The sequence below is a fragment of the Rhinolophus ferrumequinum genome, chromosome 23 (genome assembly GCF_004115265.2).
Source record: "Rhinolophus ferrumequinum isolate MPI-CBG mRhiFer1 chromosome 23, mRhiFer1_v1.p, whole genome shotgun sequence".
Lineage (NCBI taxonomy): Eukaryota > Metazoa > Chordata > Mammalia > Chiroptera > Rhinolophidae > Rhinolophus > Rhinolophus ferrumequinum.
In genome coordinates, this window is record NC_046306.1 from 13,449,015 (window position 1) to 13,475,722 (window position 26,708).

The 26,708-nt window shown below is 45.3% G+C and overlaps 1 protein-coding gene across 4 annotated transcripts in view; it reads right to left on the reverse strand.

The window, feature by feature from the left end:
• TOX2 (TOX high mobility group box family member 2) overlaps window positions 1-26,708 on the reverse strand; it is a 124,838-nt gene that overhangs the window by 38,158 nt on the left and 59,972 nt on the right. For all 4 annotated transcript variants that reach the window (XM_033094334.1, XM_033094337.1, XM_033094335.1 and 1 more), the window contains exon 3: window positions 11,097-11,342. In XM_033094334.1, the coding sequence (XP_032950225.1) occupies window positions 11,097-11,342 (246 nt within the window). The remainder of the gene's footprint in view (window positions 1-11,096; window positions 11,343-26,708) is intronic.

Below are 26,708 nucleotides of genomic sequence, written 5' to 3' on the forward strand. Positions count from 1 at the left end.
AGCCACTGAGACTAACATTTTTGCTTCTCCCACCTAACTGTCTCTGTAAGAGCTCTGACCACCCCACACTGGATGGAGGGACAAGAGCAAGAGTCCCACCTCCCAGTTCAGAGGTCCGGGGCAGGGGGTTGGGGAGAGGGGTGCCCTGTACCATCCTGAGGGCATAAAATGCTTGCGCTCAAGACAGCGAGACCCTCATCCTGCTCCACAACTTTCTAGCTGTGTGTCTCTGGAGAAGCCACTTGCCCTCTGAGTCTCCGGTACACATCTGTAACTGAGGATTATTCCATTTCCCTCCAAAGTCGGTGGGAGGGTTAGATGAGATGGATGGCACTGTAAGACGGAACAGGCTACAGGGTCCCCACTGACTTTCTCACCAACAGTGACATAATGGCACTCGACAGTTTGTGAAGTCTTTACATAGGCAGCATTTATTTCTCATTCATTCAGTCAGTCAGTCAGTCAACAAACTCTTATCAGGCCCCTGCTACATTCTCCACACAAAGCTAAGCACCAGGAGTATTTCATTAGCACATTTGCTTCTAAGAACCACCCTGTGGGGTAGATAGCATCAGCTCCACCTTACTTGAGGCTCAGAGAGGGACAGGAACACCCAAGATCAGCCCATCAGGGCAGAACAGGAATCCGGGGACTCCAGAATCCCACTTCAGTGCTATGGCTTGGACACCAGGCTGCCAACACCACAGCCGGAGCCACAGCCCAACCCTGCTGGTACGCTGAAATGTCTCCACGAAATGCTCCGGGCCCAACGCTGCACTGACACTCTTCTGGAGCTTTAGTATTTAGATGAGTTTTATTTGTCTTGCTGCCTCCTATTAGGAAGACTCCGAGTTCTAAATGGACAAAGCCTCAAGATGCGAGAAAGAGCATCTGAGACTGACTTTTTATTATCCAGCCAGAGCAGGGGGAAAATGACTCCAATAGATCTCAAGTTTTATGTGCTCCAGACACTCCGCGGAGCCAGAGATGGCTTCTCAGCAATGTCGACGGTACATTAAAAGCTCATTTTCCCAAACATGGTACTGAATATGCAGTCGGAGGAAAGAGCTATTACACCGGGTAATATCGAAGCCGCAGCTGACGAATGTTGCCGTGATTTTTCCTGAATTCTCCCTCCTGACTCGGGAGCAGGTCTCAAAGGGAGAGGTACTCCGCCGAGCTTGGCCTCTCGCCCGGAATGGAAGTTAAATGTCTGGCCTTCGCACCCTTGGCGGGCAGAAGGTCAGGGCTCCCATCACCAAGGAGCTGAGCAGGGGGTTGAGAGCACAGGCACCAGGGGGCGCCTAAGCTATCATAAAACATCACAAACTGCTCTGCCAATCCCAGCAGAAGGGGTGGTGACAGCCTGAACTGGCCAGTCCAGGCAAGTGTGAAGTTTCCTCCTTACAGGCCTCTAAGGCACAGCCCTAAGGTCACCACCTACAGGAAGCCGTCCCGCTACCACTCTACTCTGAGCTCCTCAGTACTCATCTATTCCTTATTCTAAGCTAGCATCTCACGCTTCGTGCTGTGGTTCCTTATGAACGTGAATGGCTTGACTCCAAGTCAGATAGATAAAGTGGGTCTCAACCCTGGCTCGCTCACTCCCTTGCTCATTTATTTACTCATTCATTTGAAGACTGTACAGGTTAGATATTGAGTAGACAGGCTGAGGAATCAGCCTTCCTGGGTTCGAATCTTAGTGCCACCACGATAGTTGTGTAGCCAAGTGGTTTACCTCCCCCTGCCTCTGTTTTCTCATCTGTGAAATGGCAACAATGATAGTATCTGCTTCTCAGGGTGAAGGATTAAAAACGATACAAATATAAAGGGCTTACATGGGTGCAAACACATACAAATGCTACATAAATGTTATTCACAAATTACAGGGGCAGATAATTCATCCATTCGTTTAGGAAAAGTTCACTGAGAGGATATGGGGTCAAACAAGGTGGGTCCTTGGCCTCCAAAGGTCAAGATAAGGAAACTGTGACCCCAGTGAGCATGGGTAGTGCTCCAAGGGGCTGGCCATAATGGTTCTGTTCTTGGAGACATGCCACATCAGGGAGCTGCTAGCTCTTGCCTGGCACGGGGTTTGTGAGGCTGAAATGAGACAGGCTGAAATGAGACAGCCTGAGGGAGAGCCAAGAGGACACCAAGCTGAAATCATGGCTGCTCTTACCTGTCCCTCTCCCGCAAGCTGTGAGCGCCCCAGGGCATCTTAAGACCTCCGTGGCTTAGGGAGTACTCTGCATGCAACCTCGATTCACCTGGGGAACACTGCAATGAGCACTGGCCTTGGAGTCAGAGGCCTGAGTTCAGATTCTAGCTCTACCCTTTTTCTTGCTGTGTGACCTTGGACAAGTCATTTCTCTTCTCCCATTCGTTCAGTCCATAAACAGACATTGAGATAATCTGCTAGCCAGGCCCTCTGCCAGAAACTGATGCCAGAAAAAGGCGTAAAGCACAGACCTAGCCTTCAGGCTGTCCCAGGCTGCGAGCACAGATAGGCATCTAAAGGGACAACCACCTATTGTCATGCATTCAGACTGATCCCACCTTTATTTAAGTTTCTGATGTACTGTTCATCGGTTTTTTTTTTTTTTTTTGCAGTAATTTGGATTTTTGAAAATATTATTTACTTAGATCACTGAGGTTTGGGGCATTCTCTTCAAGTTTGCGGTTAAGGCCAGTGCCTCATTTGCCTCTCACCCTGCTCCCAGCCCAGAGTACCCAGAGAGCCTCAGAGAGAAGAGGACTTCTGAACTGGGTCCTAACGCAGGAATAGGAGTTCACCAAGTAGACACAGGGGAAGAGCCTTTGAAGGAGGGGGAACAGCAGGCAGTGGTCAAGTGGGGGTGATTTTGGCCTCCAGGGGACATTTGACAATGACTGGAGACATTTTAAATTTTGATTTTGCCTGAGGGAGTGCTATTAGAGGCCATGAATAGTGGGTAGAGGGCAGCGATGCTGTTAGACATCGTACAACGCGCAGGACAGCCCCCCACTCCAGAGAATCATCCCACCCAGAGTGTGGGCAGTGCTAAGTTGAGAAACCCTATACGAAAGCACAAGGGTGTGAAACCTCATAGCATCCAGCTACCTTGGGATGATTCCTTAGCCTCTCTAAGCCTCAGTGTCTGAATCTGAAAAATGGGGATAATAACGGTCCCTATTTAAGCAGGCAGTTGAAAGGAGGCAACGGCACCAAGTCTATACACAGCAGGTGCTCAATAAATGTCTATGTTCCCCTCCTTTGCCACTTTGAACACACTTCAAACTTTAGAGCAAACAGTTCTCAAAAGACACAGCGTCCCTGAGTTGCAAAGAAAACTGGGACACGGAAAAGAATACATTTTGTTCTTTGCAGACCTTTCTCTGAGTGAAAACCATGAGTCTTATCTCTCAACAAACGTGAGCCTGTTCACAGAGAACTAGGCTCTGTGTGTCGGCTTATCACTGGCCGGAGTTTTAACAGGGAGTGAATTTTTATGACCGAGTTATAAACCTTTGCAAAAACCATTTTTAAACTAAAAAACGCTGACAGGTTCTTAACTACTATCGCTGCTAAATTAAGCATGAGGGGTGGGGTAAGGAGGGGAGTGTGAAAGAAAACAAAAGTGGCCCTAAAAGAGTTAGTGGAGGTAAAATAATGTTCATTAAAAATAGAAAAACAAAAACACACAGAAAAAAAATCTTTTGTGTTCAACTTCGCACTCGTACATCATAATGTTCCAGTAAAAGGCCATTTCCCCCTGAGATAATAAAAGAATTGAATTTTTCCTTATCGGTCATCTATTTTTCTAGCTGAAGCTATTACTCCCGCTCTGGGGTTGCTAGGCAACAAGAAATATTAATAGCAGCTTTTATTAGCTTAGCTTTTGCAGCCGAGTACCAGAATGAGAAAATGGGAAACATAAATGTGTTACATAAATCTTTCAACCTTTCAGAGCTGGTGTTAGTCTCTGTTTTCATAATGATTTATTGAAGTGATGGTTCATTTATGAGAAAAAGGAGTGCAGGATAAGAAAACGGAGCAGTCCCCTGCAGGAGTGTTTGAAAATAAATAATTATAGCAGGGGAGCAAAAGCTGTTTAAAGCCATTTTTCTGAGTTTTATAAAATGTAAAAAGACATATTTCTTTCGCTTACTGCCTCTGAAAAAACGGCGGGGGAGGGAGTCTCATCCAGACTCTGCTGAATATAAAGAAACCTCTAGGCTCCTGGTTACCCCCATTTAGGACCCTCCGGGGCCCGTTTGGGAGATTAGCAACCCCACTCCTAACCCCAGAGGGAAATGAGACAAAAACATGGCACTCAGGAAAAGCCCAAGCTGGAAGTGCCCTGTGAACCCCCTGCTTTTTCCAAGACGGATCCTGCACCTGGTCCTGCAGCCAAGAAGAGTTGGGTTTGGGACCCTCTCTTTTTTGGCAAGCAGTGGAACTGTCACTTTGATATTGCTCTTAAGCTCTGAGCCCTGACTGAGGTCCTGGGGTGATTAACATGCCCTCCCCCTGCCCACACCCCCAGATGGGGCCCTCTCCCCACCCCAGCCACCTCAGTGACTGATCCACCCCTGACACTCATCTCTTGGATCAGGCCCTGTCAGTGAGCCAGCCTGCCCACTGCCGCAGAACAGCCGGCCCCCAGCAGGTCAGGCGGGACAAACGTAGATATGAGGCTGAAGCCACCCAAACCCCATCAGTAAAATGGATAAATTAATAGAGTAGCTTACATTTATTGAATGCCTTACATTTACTGTGTGCCAGGGCACTGGGCTGAGTACTTTTCCTACATCTGATCACTGAATCTTCATAAATTCCTATGAGGCAAGTAATATCACCTCCATTTTAAAGATGAAGAAACTGAGGCTCAGGAGAGATTGCTCTGAGACACAGGGTATAGGATAACAAATAGTTTTGAACTTAGGTCAGCCTAACCCCAGGGCCCACATTCCTAAGTACCATGTGCTACTACATGTCAAGAAAACAAACAAACAAAAAAAACACACAAAAAAACCCCAAATCTATCACGATAGATTACAAATCGGCCAAAAATTCCTGCTCTCCCTGCCACATCCTTCCACTGTGACCCTGCTGTTTCTCTATTCAAGAGGTGGGGTCTATTTCTCTACCCCTTGCATCTGGGCTTGGCTATGTGACTTGGCTGATGGGACATTAGCAAATATGATGAAAGTGGAGGTTTGAAAAGCACTTGCATGTTAGACCCTCCCCTTTTTTGATGCTCTTGGAAACCCTGTGACCACAGCCATGTGAATAAGCTCAGACCACCATGTGATCACAGACCTGTGGCTAAGTCACCCACATTGGCACCAACCGACATTGGGCCAACTGCCGAGATGCAAACAAGGTCATCCTACACCACGCAGGTCCAGCCAAGCCGCAAGCCGACCCCAGAAATGAGCCAAGCCAGTCCAGGTCAAAGACCTGCCTTGATGACCCATAGAATCATGAGAAATAGTAACAGTTCATTGTTTGCTTGAAGCCACGAAGTGTTGGGGTGGTTTGTTACACAGCAAAAACTAACTGATACACTCATAAAAACAAAACAAAAAGCAAATTATGCATTAAGAGCAATAAAATAATAGGTTGGACTGGGGGAGGGGAGTGTCTGCACTGCCCCCCAAAGGTTGGGACAGTCTTTGGTCTCTTTACCTCAGACTTGGGAGGGGCTTCCCTGCATCTCAATTTGTCAGAATCAAACAGAGATAGACCAAGTCTCCAGGGGGGAAGAGGGATGAGGCAGGGAAGGGAAGAGGAAAGAGAGAGAGGAGATTGGAGGAGAAAAGTAGAGAACAAAAGAAGGGGATAGGTCTTAGGGGAGATATTAAGGACCGCCCAGAGTCAATAAACAGGCTCTGCCCCTAAGCGCTGAGCCCTGCCCCGAGGCTCCAAACCCTAACCCAGCGATGCAAGCTCTCTCCTGGGAACCATCTCTAAAGCATGGGCTGAAATGGCAACTAAGGTATTGCCGAGGCCCCACCCCAACAGCCCATCCCAGGATATTAGCCTGAAAGAGCCTTCACACGGTGTGTGTGTGTGTGTGGGGGGGGAGGGTCCCTGGGCCATGGCCCCTAGTCCTCTCCATGTGGGGAGAAGGACCATTCCTGGCAAGATGCTTTAGGATAGGGACCTAAAGCACAAAGAATCTAAAACTACCAGGCTAGCACTCAGGATTTTGATCCAAGTTAATAAGAGGTGGCCGCCCCAGGCCAATGGCATGTGTGGCAGTGGTAGTGGTGGGTCTATCCCACCTCAAACCTATACACTGGTCCAGTGTTTCATGGCTCACAAAGCAATTATTCCTGTTTCCCTATTTGTGAGTTCGCCAGAGCTGGAATCCCAACTCCCATTCCATAGATGGGAAAACTGAGGCTGGGAGAGAAGTGACTTGTCCAAGGTCCCAGAGAAAGCAAAAAAGAGTCAAAGCTGAAAGAGAATGCTTGAACGACAGCTGTGTACCACCCCTGCACTAATAACAGAGACTGGCACAAAGCTTCATGACTTACATCATTCGGCTTAGGGAAGCCCCTACATCCTGAATCACCAGAACCCACGGCTGGTGTGGGGAGAGCTTTGTCAGAACTCATTTCCCGTCAGGCTCCATCTCCACCCGCCCAAGGCTGTCCTAGGACTTTCTCTGGTCTTGCCAAAGGTGCAGGTTCCCGGGAACTGATCTGAGAGCATCAAGCTTTGTCCCTCCCCAGGGCAATTCCTCTCCTGGGTAAACCAGGACCCTGGAGCGAACATTTCCCAAGGACGACTCCAAAATAAATTATTTCAGACTTACCAGAGGCTGCTTAATAAATTCCACTCTTCTAGTTTCTTTGGGTATTTTAGAAGCTGATTTATACATACAATATCTCTCTCAAAATGAGACAATCAACACAGGATAAAATTATTGAGTTATGAAAATAGGGGTCAGATGGAGGTGCAGTGCTTTAAATTAAACCGGCAAAATATATCTTTCATACTAAATTGACTCTTTTTGTCTTGGAAATGAATGTTTAATCAGTTAAGACGCTGAAATCGAGGGAGAAGCCTTAAGCATATTTAATTTTGTAAAAGGGGCCCAGTCCCACTACTGTACAGGATTCCGGCAAGCAGCCATATGTTTAAAGCAGAAGGGCTGACTCCAGTGCATGTCAGGACCCCGCACCCTCCGCCCCGGGGAGCTGGGGCAGAAGACCAGAAGGAATGGGTGGCCTCTGGGATCAGAGCCACGGGGCTTGGCATTAAGGAGATGGCTGTCAAACGCTTTGGGCTCTCCAGGGACAACATCCTTCACACATCCCAGTCTGTGCCAACAGCATCTGTGCCATCCGTGGCCATGGGGCATCATCCTCTATGCCACCTGTAATCCTGCAGCCCAGCTGCTCCAGCCCTTGAGCACCTGGTAAAACCGAGGGTGCATGGTAGGTGACAGAACTGGCCTTGAGTCCTGGTTTTGTTACTTAATAACTGTGTGACATTCATCCATTCATTCATTCATTCATGAAATACTTGTAGAACCTACTACGTGTCAGGCCTTCCCTTCCTAAAGGTGCCTCTTCTGGGCGCACATAGCACCATAGACTGATCTTATCAGAGCATTTACTACATTTTCAGGGAAGGAGCCTTCACCTGTCTCTCCACCTGCACTAGGAGTTCTTCAAGGGCATCTTGCAGATCCAGGGTTCAGAACAACACCTGGTACTTAGTTGGTGACCAGTAAAGGCTGTTGCACAGCTGATCCCTGTCGTAGATTAAAAAATGGCCCGCCAACAATATCAGTTTTTATCCCTGGAGCCTACAAATGTTACTATATTTTGGGAGCAGTCTTTGCAGCTGTGATTAAGTTATGGCTCTTGAGATGGGGAGATTATCCTGAATTATCCCCAAATGATTATCCCCAAACGCCCAATAAATACCATCACAAGCATCCTTATAAAAAAGGCCGAGGGAGATTTCTCTGACAAAAGAGAAGGCGACGTGAAGACAGGCAGAGATTAGCATGATGCGTCCACAAGCCAAGGACAGCCAACAACCCCTACAAGCTAGAAGTAGCAGGGGACAGATTGTCCCCAGGGCTTCTGGAAGAAACGCACGCCTTCTGACACCCTGATCTGGGCCCAGTGCTACTGACTGCAATGTCTAGCGTCTGGTGCGGAGAGACACTTTCTGGTTGTTTTAAGCCACCAAGTGTGGGGCGATTTCTTGCAGCAACCACAGGAAACTAATGCAGTCACCTACCTGCTCTGAGCACCCACTTCCTCGTGACAGTCATATTTGCCACACTCGCTTCTGGGGAGCATTATGTGAGAGAACATTTGGAAAGCCCTCTGCAGGGTGCTTCATACCTCACAGGTGATGACGCAAATTCCAGCATCACCCACATAACATGAACCTCCAGACACACACAGACACACACCTGCATCCTGCAGCTCAGACAAATTTTAAAAATTTGTCTTTAAGGGCACCTTGTGTCTCTTCATCAAGACAGTCCCGATGGAGGGACATGTTCTTATCTGGTTTCCCAGTTGGCCCGGTAGCCCTTCCCTGGGTAAAACCGTTTGGCTTATCTTTCATTATAGAACGAGGGAATATAAAACACAGCGGGCCCTTGAAAACTCTGAGTAATGAAAGAATTAAAGCTATCTGAATTTGTGAAGCATCTTTAACATGAGTTCATTTTAAAGAAATCTGGAAAATGACTGCAAAGTGCCTATTTGGACTGAGCCCAATAAAAGCATTTCCTAGAAGGAGCGGTTGGGCAGGGGTGGGGGGTCACCTTTGATAAACAGATAACATCCTTTGCAATTATCAAACCTATTATAACAAGGTGGCCCTAAAAGTTACCTGAGAGTCTCTGCTGTCTGTTCCTTCAGCTAAATGAGACTTAACTTAAAAATACTGCCATTTGGTTACAGTGGGAATTCATTTTTATTACTAATAATAACAGTCGCAAATATTCCCCGACTGTTCACTCGGTGCCAGATATTTGCGAAGACTTTACATATGTTATCTCAGATACACTTCACCATGACCTGGACGTGGGTACTGTTATGATTCCAAGACAAGGGAACTGAAGCTTGAGAGGTGGAGCTGTGATCTAAGGCAGGTCCTGGGGACGCCAGCGTCCACACCCTAACCTTTACACCACACGGTCACCACTGATCACCAGCACCAAAGGCCAGTCATGCCCTGGATTGTGTTAGCATAAATCACAAACTGCGACAGACAGCCTGCTGGAGGGAAGCTTTCGTTAGGAAAGTAGCCAGGCAAGCAGCTAAGGTATAAGCATTCTAACAAAGTGGAATTAAAACCGTATGCTGTGGTGTCTGCTGCAGAGAGAAGAGGAAGCTGAGGATCTGCATTATTGATGGACTCAAAGAAAAGTATTCGTCAAGAAACGGAGCCTCAACTTCCATTTGAGCTCTTCAGTCTGACCCTGAACATAAAATGCGGCTCTACGGGGGGCTTCCTCCCCGCCCCACCTCTCCTTTTATTTCTCACTAGCTTAAAAAAAAAAAAAATGATGTAACTTACAAAATATACCAGATTTTTTTTAGAATATACCAGATTTTTTTTTAAGCAAGGTAATTTGGTGGTGATAAGAGAAAACAATAAACAAATAAAATGCAGTCAAGATTATTAGACTATCAACTGTATCCTGTAGGTCCCAGGCATCTGCTGGAATTGGGCCACAAATTTGGCTGTGGCCTCTGAACAGTGTCTGCAGAGAGAAACAGGACCCACTCAACATCACGTAATCCTTATAGGAAATCAACACAGTGGCACCTCCTCCTCTGCCACGGGCATGTCTGTGACCCAAGCTGACAAAATGGAGAACTGATTCATTCTGGACACAGTGGTTGGTCCAGCCATGCTCCATCCTGTTCCTTCCTGGAAGACCAAAACTGCCACCCGCCAGAGATAGCAGGGAAGATGTTGGCTGCCAGTAGCCATCATACCTGCTGTGTGACAATGGGGATGGGATAGGGACGTCCTGGATCCAGCCGTGTCTGAAACCCTTTGTCCACCCCTGGGCATTGCAATCTTTTTGGCTTGAGCTAGTTTCAGTTTGGTTCCTATCACTTAGGAATGAACTTAGAATTCTGACTAGTATATATTAACTGTGAGAAAAAAAAGCAAAAATAAATCACAGATATTGAGGAGAAGTACTAGAACTCCCTTAAGGAGCTTTGTCTGTTATACAAAAAAAAAAAAAAAAAGAAAGAAAGAAAAGAAAGAAAGAAAAAAATGCTCTGCTGGTTTCCTATAGGTCTTGATTGTTCACATCAGCCATTTATGCTAAAAAAAAATCACACATCGCCTTAGCATGGGATTCAGAACCCTTAGGATCCAGGATCTTTTCTTCCTCCTTGGCTCCAGGTCCTTCCTCTCCAGTTTGATAAAAAGAATAAACCACATCCCGTTCCCAAGTCTGACAGGAGCCTCCTGCCTCCTGCATTTGTTTCCCCAGCCTAGAAGGTCCTTCCCTGCCCAAATCTGCCTGCCAAATTTTTACCTAACCTGCAAACTTTCACTCAGGAATCACCCTCGTCCCTGGCAGCTTAAACAAGATATGCTATTTTAAAAATAAATATGATTCTATTTATATGAAATGTCCAGAATAGGCAAATATACGGAGACAGAAAGTAGATTAGTGGTTGCCTAGGGGTCGGGGTTGTGGGGGGTGTGGGGGCTTGGGAATGATGACTAAAGGGTACAGAGTTTCTTTTCGGGGTGATGACAACGTTCTGAAATAAGAGCATACTGATGGTCACACACCACTCTGTGAATATCCTAAAAGATCCTGAATTGTCAACGTTACCTGGGTGAATTGTATGGCATAGGAATTAGGTCAATACTAAACCAAATAATACCAAGATATTATAAACAGAGCTCGGGAAGTCAGCAGTGTGAAGACATCCATTTCCTTCCATCCCATGCTCTGCAGACCCCCAGGTAAGCCACGGATCCCAGACCCTGCCCACGAGCAGAGGGTCCTCATCAAGACATTTGCCTTCCACTCCCCTCTGACACCCCTTCCCTCCGTAACTGGCAGGACCCACGGTGGGCGACCAGGACTCACCGTGGGCAGCTGTCCCGACAGCAGGTGGCTGTCCTGGGCCAGCATGTTGGACACCATGATAGCCGGGAGGTCCATGGCCTGGTAGGAGTAGGCGGGGAGCAGTCCGTTGGGTGCCAGGCTGTGGCACAGCGAGTGGTAGCTGGCTTCGTGGTCTCCCAAGTGCAGGAGGGGAGGTTCCGGGAGGTTGGGAGGGGTTATCGGGGGGATCTCATAGTCTTCGTTGCTCTCGTTCTGGCTATTGTAGGTCTAAAACATCAAAAGGGCATGTTGTCAGGGGTCAGTGTCCTATAAATGCCCCAGGCCACCAATCATAGCAACAACCGAGGGATAACAACCGCGTGGCAAAGGAAAAGAGAAGGGACGATCCCTCTGCATGGAAGATGGTCTCAAAAATGGCCCCTGATCTGGGCAGATTCCTGTCCCATCCCCAAATGGGGGCTTCCCCCCACTAGAGGGTCTGTATACAAACACCTGCCCTCCTGGGGAGGTGTGGGCTCCTGTCCACCTGTTTTCCCACCAGATACGGCCACGACAGCCCACCATGAATCCATCTCCCCACACCCATCCATCTTACAGATGGAAGAACTACTCAGATCCAAGAAGAAAGGCAACTCATCTAAGGTTAACAGAACAGTCGGGAATAGAGATGCAGTGTCCTGCCTTCCTGCCTGGTGGCTTTCCAGGGCAGCTGGACGGCTTTCTTGTATGAACTCCCAACACCCAAGCTCAATCACTTCCTCTCCTGGTCTTTGTCCTCTGGGTAAATGGTACAAACATTCCCCTAGGGGCATAAGCCAGGAGACATACTAGAAACCTTTCTTTCTGATATTTATTAATTTTTCCCACCTCAGCGCCCTGACCAGGAAGCTCCAATACAATGCTGAATAGAAATGGTGAGTGTTCTCTCTGAGGGAATCCTCTGCCCCCGACACGCTCCGCCTTCATCTGGCTCATTCCTACTCATCCCTCAGCAATAGGTGTGGTTTAAATGTCTCCCCTGGTACTCTCTAGAGTGATTAGATCCCATTAGACACCCCTGGTTACCTTGCATTTCTCCTTGGAAGTACTCATTGACCTTGTACTTAACTAAATTCTTGTATAATTATTTGTTTAATGTTTAATGTGAATTCTGCTAGGATGGCCCTTGTATGTCCTGTTTTCTAGAACATGGCACAAAGTAAGAGCTCAAAAATAAATAGTTGAATGGATGAATGAGCTGGGCCCTGGGGCAGACGCCATAAGCAGCATGTCAGCCTCTCACTCAACTTTTGTGACTGCCCTGGAGATGGGGTGAGTGTTCCCATTGTTCAGGAGGCAGTGTGGTGCAAGTGGTTACGAGTCAGAGAGCCTGGGTTTGAATTCTAGCTCTTCCCTGTACGAGCTGTGTGACTTTCGGCACACTACTTAACCTGTCTGTGCCTGTTTCTTCACACGTGAAAAAAGGGTAATTAACAATACATATACAGAATTGCGATAAAGGGTAAATGAATCAATATGTGCAAATTGCTCGGGACACTGCCTGGCACACAGCCAGCCCTCTCGGTGCTGTGGTAATTGCTGTCGTCGTTATCTTTGCTGGCAGTTTCGGAGACATGAATGAACTTCCCCAAGGGCACAGAGCAAGCCAACAGCAGCTCATGCACTCGGCATCCTCACTCGTTTTCCCCACTGTGAATGTTCCTAACTCCTCACAACACAGGTCTGTGCCCCGTGGGGCGATGTCCGTCTTCAGCCTGACCCCCGAGATGGGCGGGGGGCTGACTGCCTTTAGATGGGACTCGGTCATGCGCATCCTAGCACCCCAAAAAGCAGAGCCCCCGGAAGCCGCCTTCAGACGCTTGCCCATCCCACCGCAAGACTCGCCTCCTCTCATTGCCCCGCCCCCTCAGCCTCTGGGCTGTGCGCTCCCCTCCTGAAATTATTCCCTCCTGAAATTATTTCTGCTTCTTTGTTTACCTTCTGCTTGTATCCCCGCCCCCCAGACCCCAGGCTCCAGGAAGGCACTGGTTAAGGCTGTCTTGTCACCAATGCCTGGCACATAGTAGGTACTCAATTAGAAAGTGATGAATGAGCACATGAAATGGGGGAATGCGCCAGGCTTTAGGTTGAGACTTCACCTAGGTGTCTCCATATCTGTCCCTCCTGATAGACCATAAGTCCCTCAGTCACCTATGGTTCATGTCTGTCAACAGCTACCTTCTTCTCTGCCCCAGCACCCCTCCACCCCAGCACCCAGAACAGGTGCTGACACATAGCTTGTGCCAACTGAATGCTAAATGACTACACAAGTCCATTCCTTTCACTTAAAAACCCAAACCTCAACACACTGGAACCAGCCCAAACAACCAGAAGCCTTTTGCAAAAATAAGCATATGTTGTTTCAAAATATTGGAATAACACAATTATGACAATTCATTTAAAGAGGCAATTAGCACACTTAAAAATAACTAAACATGCAAACACGTACATGCCTCCTTTCGCATGCAGTCAAATCCTAAATGCATGACACCTGAATACCAGGTGTTCTTCACTTGCTTTTGGAACACCACAGATTTTGGTCTTCCTAAATCTCAGGCCATGTCTCCTCCATGTCCTTTGCTGGTTCCCATTCTTTTCCCCAACCTATGAATGGTGATGTGTCACAGAGCTCAGATTCCAAACGTCTTCTCGGAACACGCTCCCTCCTTTGTGATGTCATCCACACCTGTGGCTTTAAATACTACCTCTCTGCCGCTGACTCCCCAGCTCCTGTCTCCAGCCCTGACCTCTCCCCTGAACTGTGGATTCCTATAGCCCACTATTCCTTGAAATCCCTGTTTGGATTTTAAGAGACATCTCAAACTTAACCTGTCCAAAAGAGAACCTGTCCATCCATGGGCTTCTCCTCCTCAACGAATGGCAAGTCCAGCCTTCCAGCTGCTTAGGCCAAATGCCTTGGAACTCTCCTTGACTCCTCTCTTTCTCGGACATCCTACACCAAATCTGTCAGGAAATCCTACGGGCTCCACCTTCAGGATAAATACAAGACGTGACCACTGTAGTCCAAGCCATCAACCTCTTTACCCTGGATGATTGCAGTAGCCGCCTGCCTGTTTTCCCTGCTTCCTCCCTTGCTATGGTCTCTTCTCACTCAGGGGCTAGCATTACCCTGCTGAAGTGTAAGATCATGGCACCCCTCTGCTCACCACCCTCCAGTGGTCCCCTTCTCACTTAGAGTAAGAACGTCATCCTTACAATGGCTACATGAACTAGTCCCCCTACTCCCACCTCCGTCCCTTTCACCTCCCTGACATTTCCTACTGCTCTCTTTGTTCATGCCACTCGGGCCACACTAGGCATGCTTCCGCCTCAGAGGCTTTGAAATGGCTGTTCCCTCTCTCTCGAGCACGTTTCTCTCAAATATTCACACAGCTCATTCCTTTGCCCCTTCTACCCCCCCCACCCAGGTCTTGACTCAGACAACCCCTTCTCAATGACGTCTACCCCTACTGCTCAATTGAAAATCGCAAACCATCGGCCATACCCTTTTGTTTCCTTCTTGTCACTTATCACCTTCTAACATCCTGTACCTTTTGTCGATTCATTGTGTTTATTATTACCTGTCTCACCTTACTAGAATGTCAGCTCCATGAAGGAGGAGGTTTCCACCTGGTTTGTTCACTGCTATAACCCCCGTTTCTTCAACAGTGCCTGGCATATAACAAGTGCTCAAAAAGTCTTTTATCATCAACAAGACAAATAGTAACAAGTGTTGGAGAGGCTGTGGAGAAAAAGGAACCCTCACACACCGTTGGTGGGAATGCAGACTGGTGCAGCCATTATGGAAGGCAGTGTGGAGGTTCCTCAAAAAATTACGAATAGAATTACCATATGAACCAGCAATCCCTCTCCTGGGTATCTACCCAAAAAAACCTGAAAACATCTACATATAAAGACACGTGTGCTCCAATGTTCATTGAAGCTTTGTTTACGGTGGCCAAGACATGGAAACAACCAAAATGTCCTTCGATAGATGAATGGATAAAGAAGTTGTGGTATATATACACAATGGAATACTATTCGGCAGTAAGAAAAGATGAAACAGGACCATTTGTGACAATATGGATGGATCTTGAGATTATAATGCTAAGCGAAATAAGTCAGACAGAAAAAGCACAGAACCATATAATTTCACTGATATGTGGTATATAAACCAAAAACAACAAAAGAACAAGACAAACAAATGAGAAACAAAAACTCACAGACACAGACAATAGTTTAGTGGTTACCAGAGGGTAAGGGGGGCGGGGGGTGGGAGATGAGGGTAAGGGGGATCAACTATATGGTGATGGAAGGAGAACTGACTCTGGGTGGTGAACACACAATGGAGTTTATAGATGATGTAATACAGAATTGTACACCTGAAATCTATGTAATTTTACTAACAATTGTCACCCCAATAAATTAAAAAACAAAAACAATAAATAAATAAATGGGGAAAAAAAAGTGTCTTTGATGAATGCATGAACGAACGCATGAACGAACCAACGAGCAAATGATCTATCTACTCACCAAATGCCAGAAGAAAAGTGGTAAGAAAATGAACGGATTGGCAGACCATGAAGACCCCCTCTAGAGCAGGCTTCCTCTTGGCTCTGACCCAACGGTAAGACACACGTTGTTTGAATCAGTGCAGCATTACCCCCTTCTTGGAACTGGTGCATGAAAAACGCGTAACTGACTGTCCTTCTCGGAGTGAGTTGTGAGCCGGGGGCATGGAGGCAAATGGCAGGGCCAGGAAGTGGGGGGGTACCAACACTCAAGGAGGTACAGCTCCTGCATCATGCAGAGATGGATGAGGAGGCTGCCAGAATCACCTTGGTTTTCAATCCCTCCATTTGGGCTTCTGTTCCCAAATCAACTAAGGGATGGGAATTCAGAGCAAAGCAGTATGGCTGGGCTAAAAGGGGCATCCAGAGGAGGCTGTGAGGTTTTTCCTGCACCATTTCCAGGAAGGGAAGAATGCTGGAGTGATACAAACGACCGGTGACTTTCCCCTTGGGTCAGAGAAGGGTAAGCCTTCTCCTGGAATTCCTAGGAGGAAGGGTCTTAAGTTACTGAAGGCAATGACTCCTCTAGGCAGAGGCGTAAAAGGGCAAAGGGGAGGGAGTGGACAGGAAGGAATCTAAGAACATCCAATGGACCTGTCGCAGGGATAAGCTTATGTTCCATGGAATTATCAGAATAAACTCATTCGTGTACCACAATAAAATAAAATGACAAATGAATTGAAAAGTCAACCATAGGAAGTAAGATATATATATATATATATATTTATATATAAATCTTATAAACTATATATTTATATTAATCTTAATTTATTAGAAGATTAATATAAATATATTTACACTAGACTTATAATTAATCTTAATAATATATATATTTATATGTATAAAAATATATATTATAAATAATCCTTTCTGAAATAAGTACTCAAATCTTGAACCTAGAGAATGAAAAGTAAACCCAAGAAAGAGATTCTAGGAGTGGTAAGCTGAAAAAGCACTACAGTTATTCAAAATAGCTGTTCATAAGGTGACTGCAGGATTTAATGTGACTATTTCATAAGGATTCCTAAAATAGAAGAGGGATAGGATTATAAAATTAATAATGATCACAAACTAAAAATCTGGAGGACTTCAGCTAGAATCTGTGTCTTTCTTAAAGGAGGAAATTACAGATACTGATCAGTTATTTATGTTGCAAGGAAAATATAAGTTTAAATTTATTTTTTGTAATTTCTTAAAATTTATTAAGGTAAAATTTACATAACATAAATTTTACCATTTTAAAAGGAACCTTTCAGTGGCTTTTAGTACATTCACAATGTTTTACAACCACTACTTTGATCGAATTCCAAAACATCTTCATCACTCCAAAAGGTAACCCCTTACCCAGTAAGCAATTTCTCCCTAGTCCCTTGTCCCCTTCCCCAACCACCAATCTGCATTCTGTCTCTGGAGTTCCCTAATCTGGATAGTTTACCTATTCGGGATACAAATGGAACCATACAATATGTGACCCTTTGTGTCTGCCTTCTTCGTTTAGCATAATGTTTCCCAGGTTCACCCACGCTGTAGCATGTATCAGTACTTCATTCCTTTTTAGGGCCAAATAATATTCCATTGGATGTATATACCACAATTTGCTTATCCATGCATCTACTTATGAACATCTGAGCTGTTTCCATCTTTTGGCTATTGTGAATAGTGCTGCTTTGAACAAGTCTGTACGTACATTTATTGGAGTCCCGGTTTTCAATTCTTTTGGGTATATAACTAGGAGTGGAATTGCTGAGTTATGTGGTAATTGTACATTGAATTTTTTGAGGAACCGTCAAACATTTCCACAGTGGCTGCATTTCATTCTCGCCCGCAATGTATGAGTGTTCCAATGTCTCCACATCCTCGCAGCCAACACCCAGGTTCCATTGTTTTCATTATAGCCATCCCAGTGCGTATGAAGTGGGATCTTATTGGAGCTTGCATTTCCCTAATGACTAATGATACCGAGCATCTTTTCATATTTCTTGGCCATTTGCATACCTTCTTTAGAGAAATTTCTATTCAAGTGTTTTGCCCATTTTTAAACTGGGTTGTTTATCTTTTTGTAAGAATTTATATGTTCCAGATACTAGACCTTTATAAGATAGAGGATTTGCTGATATTGCTCTCCCATTCTGTAGGCTGTATTCTTACTTTCTTGATAATGTCCTTTGAAGCACAAAAGTTTTTAATTTTGATGAAGTCCAGTTCATCTATTTCTCTTTTGTTATTCATGCTTTTGATGTCATATCTAAGATCCATAGCCAAATCCAAGGTCAGGAGGAATTACCCTTATGTTTTCTTCAAAGAACTTATGGATAAGCCCTGAGACTTAGGTCATGGATCCATTTTGAATTAACTTTTGTATATGGCATGAGGTCTTGTCTAACTTCATGGTTTTGCATGTGGCTATCCAGTTGTCCAAAAACTATTGGACAAAGAGACTGTTCTTTCCCCATGGGTGGTCTTAGCACCTTTGTCAAAAATCAATTGGCCATACATATAGAGGTTTACTTCTGGACTCTTAGTTGTATTCCCTTGGAATTGGTTTAAATGTCTACCTCTATGCCAGTACCACACTATTTTGACTACTATAGCTCTGTAGAAATTCTGTAGTGTGAGTTGTCCAACTTTGCTCTTTTGTTCAAAATTATTTTTGTTATTCAAGGCTCCTTACAATTCCAAATGAATCTGAGGATCGGCTGTTCCATTTCTGCCAAAAAGGATGGTGGGAATTTGATAGGAATTGCATTGAATACATAGATCACTGGGATCATGTCACCAGCTTACCGACAGTAAGTTTTCCAATCCACAAACACGGATGTCTTTCCATTTATTTAGGTCTTCTTTGATTTCAGTAATGCTTTGTGGTTTTCAATGTTCCAGGCTTTTACATCCTCAGTTAAATTTGTTCCTACATATTTTATTTTATGCTTTTGGATGCTATAACATATGGGATTGTTTTCTTAGTTTCCTTTTGGATTGGTCATTGCTGACATATATAAACACAACTGATTTTTGTGTATTGATCTTACACCTGAATTCATTTCTTAGCTATTTGTTATAATTTTAAGGAAAAGCAGAAATTCCTCACCATTGGAGGGACAAAAAAAAGAAAAAGAAAAAGAAAAAAGAAAAGAAAAGAAAATAGAACCTGATCAATCTGAAAAGACAAAAAGAAAATAGAAATGACCTATGAAACATGATAATAAAGAACCTTCATAAAATGACAGTACGAAGACTAAACATTAGTAATTACAATAAATATTAATGATTTCAATTCTCTTATTAAAAGATAAAATTAATATTTTGATTAAAATAAATGAATACAGCATATGGCATTTATAATAGTCATGCCTAAAATAAAATGACATGGAAGGTTAAAAATAAGCAAATATATCAGGCAAATAAAAAGCAGAAGTGGAAAAATTAATAACAAATTAAGACTAATTCAAGGCAAAAAGCATTAAAGAGACCAAGAGGAATACTTAAGTTGATTTATGATACAATCCACTAAGAAGAAATGGCAGACATAAACTTTTATGTGGACTGATAAACTACAGGAATGTAAAACGTAAAAAACAGTTAGAAGTACAAAGAGGATTTAACAAAACCATAAACATAATAAGACACTAACACATCTCTGCAAAAATGGACGAATCAGATAAAAATGAGTAAGGACTGAAGAGTTGAATAATACAATTTACCCTCTTGATTTGTCCCAATATTTAAAGAATACACATTCTTTTCAAATGTCCATGGAACTCTTAAAACACATGACCATGTACTAGCCACACAGATAATCTCAAAGTTTTCAAATGTACAAATGACATAGACTACACTCCAGGATCTAAATGCACTAACCTAGTTTTTAACAACAACAGAAACCCCCAGAGAATGTAGAGAAAGAGGGAGCAGGAAAAGAAAATGGAGGCAGACACTCCTAAATACTTAGATGCTTTAAGAGCAATCTTCTAAATAACTTTTGGGTTAAAGAGAAAATCACAACTGAAATTACAGACAATGAAAACACTGACTGACAAAATATGTGAGAGGTTAACCACGGAAAATTGATAACTTTTTACCTAAATGCATGTATTAGAAGATAAGAAAGACAAAATAAATGAACTCAGCACTCAACTCAAGAAGCAAGCCACAGAATAACAAAATGAACCCAGAGTCAGTAGAAGAAAGAGTAACAAAAGAGAAAACAAATTTTAGGTAATAGGAGGAAGAACTGGTTGCTTGAAAAGGCTAACAAAATAATAAACCAGTGACAAGGAAAAAAACAAGTAGATGCCCGAAAAGGAATGAAAAATATATTGATTTTTTTGAAAGTCATTGATAATTCCTTTGTAAAACAGTATAAACCTAATTTGCATAAATGTTTATCAGTTCCAGCTTAATTATGTTGTTTGAATCTTCTAAATGACTACTCATTTTCTTTTTCTGCTCGATCCACTGGTTTCTGAGAGAGGTATGTTAAAAATTTCCACCATGATTGTGATTTTATCAATTTCTTGTATTTCTGTCCATTTTTTGCTACATATATTTTAAACCTATGTTGCTAAGTATTTACAAATGAATGATTATTATATTCTTGGGGTGGTGTACCTTCCCTTATTCGAAGGCTACCTACTTTATTCCAGTTAATGGTTACTACAAGATTCTCCAAATGACACTTGGACCTACTCATTTCCATTGCCCACCCAACAATGTATAAGAGAAAGGTAGAAGAGTCACGGGAAGGGACCATCGGAGCAGAGGGTGATGTGACTTTTCTCCCATCTTGGCCCCCCCACCTTCAAGTCAAGTGAGAAAGGCCCCAGCAGCACAGCCTCTTGGGGCTCTGAGTGCAGTGCAAAAGGAGAAGTGGCACCTCATTCCCTGGTGAAGCCTGGTGACAAAGAGCTCTCAGGAGGACACACCTGTGTCCCCAGAGTGGAGAAGCTTAGGAGGAGTCCGTCACTGGAAGGTTTTGGAAGATGGGAGGATAGACGGAGCTCCCCTGGCAGGGCCAGGGGAGACAACAGGGATAGAGATAGAGACAGAGATAGAGACAGAGAGATAGAGATACAAGGACTGAGAGCAATCTGCCTGTAGGTGCGTGGGTTAGCAAACCAGGATGTATGAGTTCCTGAGGGCAAGTGAAAGCTAAGGAAGGCAGCCAGCTGGAGGCATCTAAAGGGTTCCACCCACGACAGTAGCCTCCAAGAGCAGGGGGACCTCAGCAGCAGGAGGTATATCAACAGGTGTGCTAGCTGCAGAGCAGGTCAGAAGAGATGAGCTGCAGAGCGAATCCCCAGCTCAGTGTGCCTCATGGAAAAGTGCCAGCATGTGAAAATCTGCTGTAACAGCGGGCATGGATAGTAGGACATGAACACTACCAGTCAGCAGAATGTTTGACCCTACTCCTTTAATGCCACCTCACCCTGTCCTGATCCCGGAGACTCCAGCAGCAGCAAAGGAAATGGGAGTGGAGGGAGTGGTGACAGACCATTCCCCTGCTCCCCCCCCAACCCCCCCACTGCCATGAGCCAGGGAGGAAAGGACATGGAATGGACCGCTGCTTTCTTGTCCTGCCTGCTGAGTAACCCTGAGTGACAGCTGCAACACCTTATGTTGACACAGGACTTTGGGGTTCCAAATACTTTTACGTATTTCAAATATTTTCCTCCCAAAGCTTGAAGATTCTTGGAGTTCATAATCAGTGCATACTGTTTTTTTGATCTGCAGCAAGAATGTTGGCTTTGCAGTTAGACTGACCTGGAGGAATTCCAGTCCCGCCACTTACTTGCCGAGGGACCTTTGGCAATGTATCCTAACTGCTTACTCCCGAGTGCCCTTATCTACGAAACCCCACCTAACAGCTGAGAGAATTATACAAGGAAACAGATGTGAAAACACATGAACAGAAAGTCAACACTGTCCCCACCTCCAGGCCCGAGGAGGGGAAAAAACAGACCCCAGGTGGTAAGCAGAACAAGTGTTAAATATCTTTTCCATTTTGGAAACTGAGGTTCAAAAAGGCAAAATGACTTATCCAAAGTCACACGAATAGTATTTATGGAAACAAGAACAAGAAGCCCTGACTATCTGAAGCTAACTCGTGCTCTACCATGATTCACATCCCCTGCCCCCGACATACACATTAAAATCCTGATCAGCCCAAGATAGTCCTGGTTGATGCCTCTTGTCCCAGGATAATATATTTTTTAATAACTTTTTTTTTTTTTTTTTTTTTTTTTTTTAGTATGCTCTCTTTCACTCTAAAACCATCCTGGTTTAGACAATAAATGAAATCCTACCATTTGAAACGTAAAACCCACACTCTATTAGGACTTCTCAGCTAAAGGACTGGCATTCAGTTCAGGGTTTCCTGACTCTGTTTTCAATACAAGGAAAATGGTACCTTATCCAAAGCTGAAACCCCCGTCACTGTAGCAGGGCACCCAGCGCTGTAACTTCTCATGGTGTGTACAGTGATTTTTCTGAATTCAGTGGGGAATGAAATGCAATTTTGTCAGGCTTGCCTGTGTCCATAATGACCGAGTCAAATTAATCATCTTGGATAATACCCCTGTGTCACCCATCCCGGAGATGTTTAATAGAATCTTTCTGATTCATGTCTCGCAGTACACATCAGATCTGGAGTATTGCCGCACTTCTGAAAAATCAGTACAATTATGCCTTCTTGTTGGGCTATCATTTTCCTGGACTAAAAATGCTTCTTTAAACAAATAAATAAATAAACCCATATCCTATATAAATGAAATGGGAGTGGAAAAACACCATCCCATTAAAATTAAATGTGGATTCTGGAGGAGGTGGGGTTGAGGAATAGAATATCTTTTTAAGCCTTTATTTACAGGCAGAACCTCTGAGCGTGGCAGTGCGGGGGCGGGGGGGGGGAACGAAGGGTGCATAACACCCTCTGTTGCTGGGAGGAGCCTGACATGTTTGGATCAGAGCAGACAGAGGCATCATAATGGGGCAATGACAGCCAGTCACATTAGACATGAGTGTTGTTCGCTAAAACTCTACCTGGAACAAACAGGATAATCCCCACGTGTTCTTGCTCAGAAAACGATCTGGGTCACTCTACGGCTCAGGCAGCTTTCCACACGGATACACTGGGGAGGGGGTGGGATTCTGGAAACGTGAGCGATTAGTGGTGGGTTTCGTCCTTTCGGAGGAAGGGAACCCGGCAGAACTGAAGGGGCAAGCCTGGGGATAAGTTGGGACCACAGCCTTAGAGCGAGAGGGGGTGGCCTGGGCACCAGACTATAGCCCATTTTACAGATAGGTAGCTCACTTTTCCATAAGTGGCAGAGTATCCAGCTACCTCTTTGACACTTTCCCTTGGATGTCCTAGCGGAGAAGTCAGCAAACTTTGTCTACAAAGGTCCAGATAACACATCTTTTTGGCTTTGTGGGTCATACGGTCTCTGTCACAACTATCCATCTCTGCCTTGTAGCATGAAAGTAGCCATGGGCAATATTTAAACTCACAAGTATAGCTGTGTTCCAATAAAACTTTGTTTTCAAACAAGTAGAGGGCCAAATGTGGCCCATGGGCCATAGTTTCCTGACTCCTGCCCTAGAGGTGGTTTTTCTTCCCCATAGAACTTTTACCATCTATACTTGATTAAAAAAAAAAAAAAAAACCTTATTGTCTGTTCTTTTCACAATAATGTAAATTCACTGTTCGGTTACTGACTATCCAAAGGGCCAAGGATGGTGCCTTGCACATAGTAGGCCCTCAGCAAACATTTGCTGAATGAAATAATACACAAATGAATGAGAATACAGGTTTTGGACTGCTGTGTTCACTGTTATATCTCTAGCACCTAGAGCCTTGCCCAGCACACAGTAGGTACTCAGTAAATGTTTTTTAAATGAATGAATGCACAAATGAATGTATTGAAGGCTGCTATGACCTAAGCCTGGGTAGGCTCTGCACTACCTTCCCTGTTAGCTCTAAAAAGTCCACAAAGGTCTGAAGTGGCCTTCCCCTCAGAGATGCTGCTTAGTACGAAATAATTCTAACTTGACCCCTGAGGGTCTTCTGGTTTCCTGTCCTCATCGTGGAAATGATCTTCCCATGAAGGGTTGAGTCCCAGCTCTGCCCCTGATAGGCTGTGTGACTTTGGAAAAGTCACTGCCCCTTTCTGGACCTCAGTTACACCACCTGTGAAAAGAGGGAGACAGACCAAGGGATTTTTAAAACCAAATTTAATTCATGTACGTGCCACTGGTTTGCAGGTACACAGCCAGCCAGACATGAGGCAGTGCTGATTTTAAAAGCATTTTAAAATGATGAGTAGGCTCTCTGGTTATTTCCATGTTAAAATAGCTTCTGGAAAAAATTACATCTATTTGCAGTTTTTTTCTTTCTTTTCTATTTCTACCTTTTGAAAAGTACAGAAGTAGCATCGCCTAAAAATATGCCACACCAGCTGCCTGGGGATGAAGGCGCGGAAGTTCTGAGACTCTGGCCTCTGTGAGTGCACTGTGCCCCTGTGATACCGGGCTGAGCAGGGACGCCCCCCAGCCCATGCTACTCCAGAGACACGGCCCTGCTCAGACCCTTCAGAGCAGCAGCCCAGCATCAGTCTGGGACCTGAGGCCTCCTGGACCAGATCCTGCAGCATCATCTGTCCCCAGCACAGTGAGTCCACTACAGCCCCCAGACACTGCATGCTCTGGAATCACCATGCCCCTGAGTGTGCTGGACCGTCTGCCAGGGCCCCTGTCTCCCCAGGGGCTGCCTACCCATCCTCTGACTGCCACAGCACCCTTTTGCCTCCCCAGGTGCTGGCACCAAGGCCTGGGTCCAGCAATCGAAGCTGCTCTGAGTAGAATGGAGCAAGGCCTCCTTCTACAGCCTGGACCCCGTGACCCCCCTGAAAGTCTCATCAGGAGACTGCAACCCAGAAACCATCCACTCCCTGAGGGTTATTGATCCCCCTCTGTGAGCCAGCTTGCGCTGTCCTGCTTCTCTGCAGCTTTGTTCAAATAACAATAATAACATTGTCAAGAATTTATATAGCATTTACCATGTGCTAGGTGCATCCCTGCCCTACGTACTTTTCACACATGAACTTATTAGTCTTCACAACAACTCTATGAGGCAAGTGCTATTATGATAACCATTTCACGGAGGAAAAAATGGGGGCACAGACATGGGAAGCTTGCTGCAAGTCACACAGTTAGGAAGGGACAGAGCCAGGATTCCCACTCAAACGTCAAACTCAGGGGACCTGAACACTGCCAACAACCCCCAGGTGAGCTCTGGAAGCAAATCGTCCTTCGGTCCAGCCTGCGGATGAGACTGCAGCCCAAATCAGCACGCTGACTGCAGCCTCACGTGATCTTGGGCCAGAGGCACCCAGCTAAGCCATGCCTGGAGTTCTGACCCACAGGAACTACAAGATAACTACGATGTATACTGTTTTTAAATGTGCAAGTCAACTCATGAACCGGCAGTCTTAAGGAGGCCGTGAGGCTGCCTCTTGATAACTAGAAGGGCTGGGCTTCCTCGTGGGCAATGCTGAGCTTCTGCACTGACAATGTCTTCGCAAGCAGCTCGGGGCTGCCTCATCTCCTGGTCACTGATTGCTCCCCGATGGTGGTCCTCAGGGTGGGCATGTACCTGTGCCCCACCCACACTAGGAATCCCTAATTCCTCGTAATGCTTGGGGGAGGAAGTGTGCCTCAGGTGATGCGTCTCAATGTGGAATGTGCACACAGATCACCCGGGATCCTTGTGAAAAGGCAGGTTCTGACTTCGGAGGTCCAGGTGGGCCTGAGATGCTGCATTTCCAACAAGCTCCAGGTAATGCTGCTGGTCTGTGGACCACACAGTAGGACAGCCAGGTCTTAGGCATGAAAAGCACAGACTTTGACCCAGACAGACTGCGGTTCATAGCCAGTTCTGTCACATCCCGGCTGGGGGGCCTTGACCTTTGAGAAGTGGAAAGACTTACCCAAGGTCACATGATACATGAGTTACCTAGAGCCACAGACAGAACTGTGCGTTCTGACTTCCAGTCCAGACTCTCAAAACTGAAGCTCAACCCGCCCTCCCGAGTTCTGGGCTTGGACATGTACAAACGCTTGTACAAATATGTACATGCATGTGTCTAAAGGTCAGCATGTGTGCCAGTGGATTTGTGAGAGTTGTTCCTTCCTTCCTTCCTTCCTTCTTTCCTTCCTTCCTTCCTTCCTTCCTTCCTTCCTTCCTCCTTCCTTCCTTCCTTCCTTCCTTCCTTCTTTCCTTCCTTCCTTCCTTTATTCCCTCACTCACCAGATACTAACTCAGCTTCTACTATGGTCCGGTGAAATCAACAGTCTAGGAGGGAGGCAGTCATTAAACAAATAAACATAAATAAAAATGTCATTCGTGTGTGTGTGGGGGGGAGAGGGGGGCTCACAACAGCTCCAAGAGCCAGCTGCTATCATTACCTCTATCTCACTGAGGAAACTGAGGCACTGAGAAGTTAAGTAACTGGCAGAGCATCACAGAGCAACGTTTAACATGTGAAAAAGTGTACATCAGCAAGCATGCCTGTGTGAGTCGATGTGCACATATGCTCCTACTTGTGCACAAACGTGTCTGTATACAAGCACGTGTGCGTGCCTGGAGGCACTTTTCCTCAGACATCGTTGAGATTTGCCATGTACATAATCAAGATTTTCTGGTCCTACAGCATTGCATCACAAACACACATACATGAGTGCACACTTTTTTTTTTTTTTTTGATGTTCATGTTTTCAAACATTTCCTACAACTCTGTCCACAGAGAAGTGGGGGTGAAGGTCAGAGTCTGCAGAGCTGAGCAGATCAGGGGAACGCCACACCACCTGTTTCCCTGGGGCGAGCCACGGCTGGAGCAATTTCACAGCTCATCATCCCTTATTAAAATAATTCTTCCCCTCCCAGGAAGTTAAATAAATTGCTCAGGCTGTGAAGGGCTTGTCATCCACACCCCCAGTGGGAACGAGCCACCCTTGTGAGCTGATTGAC